The 1916-nt window shown below is 37.3% G+C and overlaps 1 protein-coding gene across 1 annotated transcript; it reads right to left on the bottom strand.

Moving 5' to 3' along the window:
* Positions 1-378: 378 nt before the first annotated feature.
* Positions 379-1428, bottom strand: LOC131029493 (F-box protein At3g44326-like). Its single transcript, XM_057959996.2, has 2 exons — positions 1191-1428; positions 379-1121 (listed from the first exon to the last, which is right to left on the bottom strand). The coding sequence occupies exons 1-2, from the start codon at positions 1426-1428 to the stop codon at positions 379-381; spliced, it is 981 nt and encodes a 326-aa protein (XP_057815979.2).
* Between the last annotated feature and the right edge of the window lie 488 nt (positions 1429-1916).

Below are 1916 nucleotides of genomic sequence, written 5' to 3'. Positions count from 1 at the left end.
CTGCACTTTTCTTCCTTACTCTATATATCTTATGTATCATTTATAAGCAACTCTGATGGATTGTATCGACACCCCATTAAACATCACTATCCCATAACAATCACCATACCTGCAATCTAATGTAGTTTACGTTTATGGGAATGCATGATGCTTTATCTCGTTATTTTAATGCTTGTGTAAAAGTATTTTAGGTCATAAATTTTGATAAACTCCGGCCAAATTTTCACTTTTCTGCTGGAACTGAGCAAATACATAAAACAGATAATTAAACTATATTCACACACGACAGGAAAACTTGGGCAGAAAATACAATTTAAGAAAGTTCCAACACCAGATCTCTCCGAAGGTTGGAAGCATTCTGGTATTTCTTTCATTGTTTTACAAGTACGCTGAAATGAAATAATAAGGCAGAGCTACAGCAACAACTGAAATCATTATGTAAAGCGGATTCATTAGACCTGTTGATACCTTCTCTTCCACCAAATAATCATTCTGTATTTGTAACAACTCATGGAGGACTTGCATAACCTTATCATGGTCTATACTCCTCCTACGCCATTCCACTGCTCTGTGTAGGCTAAGCAGAGGATCCATCCGATTGCCCATCATGTTTTCCAATTGGATACTAACTTCACTTATCTGCAAATTCGTGTTCTCCAAATACCCACCAGTAAATCTACACCTTACAACAATATTACACTCGGCTAACTCCAAGGGAAGAGTGTAAGGAGCAGGGAGAATGGACCCAAAACGTACTGTGAAATGATTATCATATCCCCAATCGTTCTTCTGTGCTTGCAGAGGCCTCCAACTGGAAAGATTCACAGCATGTTTTGTTTTAGTGCTAATGCAGATCCAGCTGAGCCTCATGTTCATCACCAATGTTTTGCTCTCAGAATTTTCATCACTCTGAATAAAATCAGCTGCAATCGAAGGAAAGATGTCATCAGAATCACAAAGAAGGTTTACCTGGAATGGGTAGATGGAAGACCTCCAATGATCATAATCAATCATATCATTTGCAGCTATGACTTTTGAATATACTGATTTGTTGTCATACTGAATATCTACAAGCGACAATAAATCACTGGGAGAAACTGAAACTAGAACATCAGGCTCTTCTTGATCATATTCATCAGACGTAACATTGAAATTTTTTTCAAAATTGGCAATGGGATGTGTGGACACACTAAGTAGGGGAAAACAATCTCCATAAAACTTTCTGAAACCTCCCAATGAAGATATCAATTGCTTCACTTCCTCCTTTTGTGTGGACGGCCAAAGAGAGTTGCACATATTTTCCCACAACCATTCTTCTCTTGCAATGGATCGAAAGTCACAAGATGAACAACCCACCTTTGCAAGGGAGATTCCATCCACACGCCTCAATATTTCTGCAACCACTATATCATTGCTTAGCGATGACATTTAGTCAGTTCCCAGATTAATACTGCTCAGCGATGACATAATACTGCAATTGGATCAATTACAAAAATAAACACACTGAATTCTGTGGTTTGATGAATACGTATAATGAAATCTAGATAGATATTACACGTTTATAAATGCTTTTATTTAGGTCTTCTACGTCATGGGTGTTTAGTGGTTATCCAGATCAATCGTACGTCACTCCACCCAATTTCATCACAAGCATCTAGAATCTCCTAGAAATTGGTTTGATTTAAGTTCAGAGAATAGAAAATTGGAAGGGTATTCACCTTGGATTGGGACGGCTTTAGCCTTTAGTCTTGGATTATATGTATTATAATAATTATAATATTTTCGTTCCCAACCTGTTTAATTGGAACGATGTTGTTGATGTTTACCTTGCCAAATTGACATGTGATTGATTCCTAATTGAATATTGGTGTATGTTGAGTAATGGCATGATTACGTACGAGCACTTGTTGCCAGTT

Source organism: Cryptomeria japonica, chromosome 11 (genome assembly GCF_030272615.1).
Source record: "Cryptomeria japonica chromosome 11, Sugi_1.0, whole genome shotgun sequence".
In the NCBI taxonomy this organism is placed as follows: Eukaryota; Viridiplantae; Streptophyta; class Pinopsida; order Cupressales; family Cupressaceae; genus Cryptomeria; species Cryptomeria japonica.
Note: the sequence above shows the minus strand (reverse complement) of the source record. Positions and strands in the feature narration are given on the sequence as shown.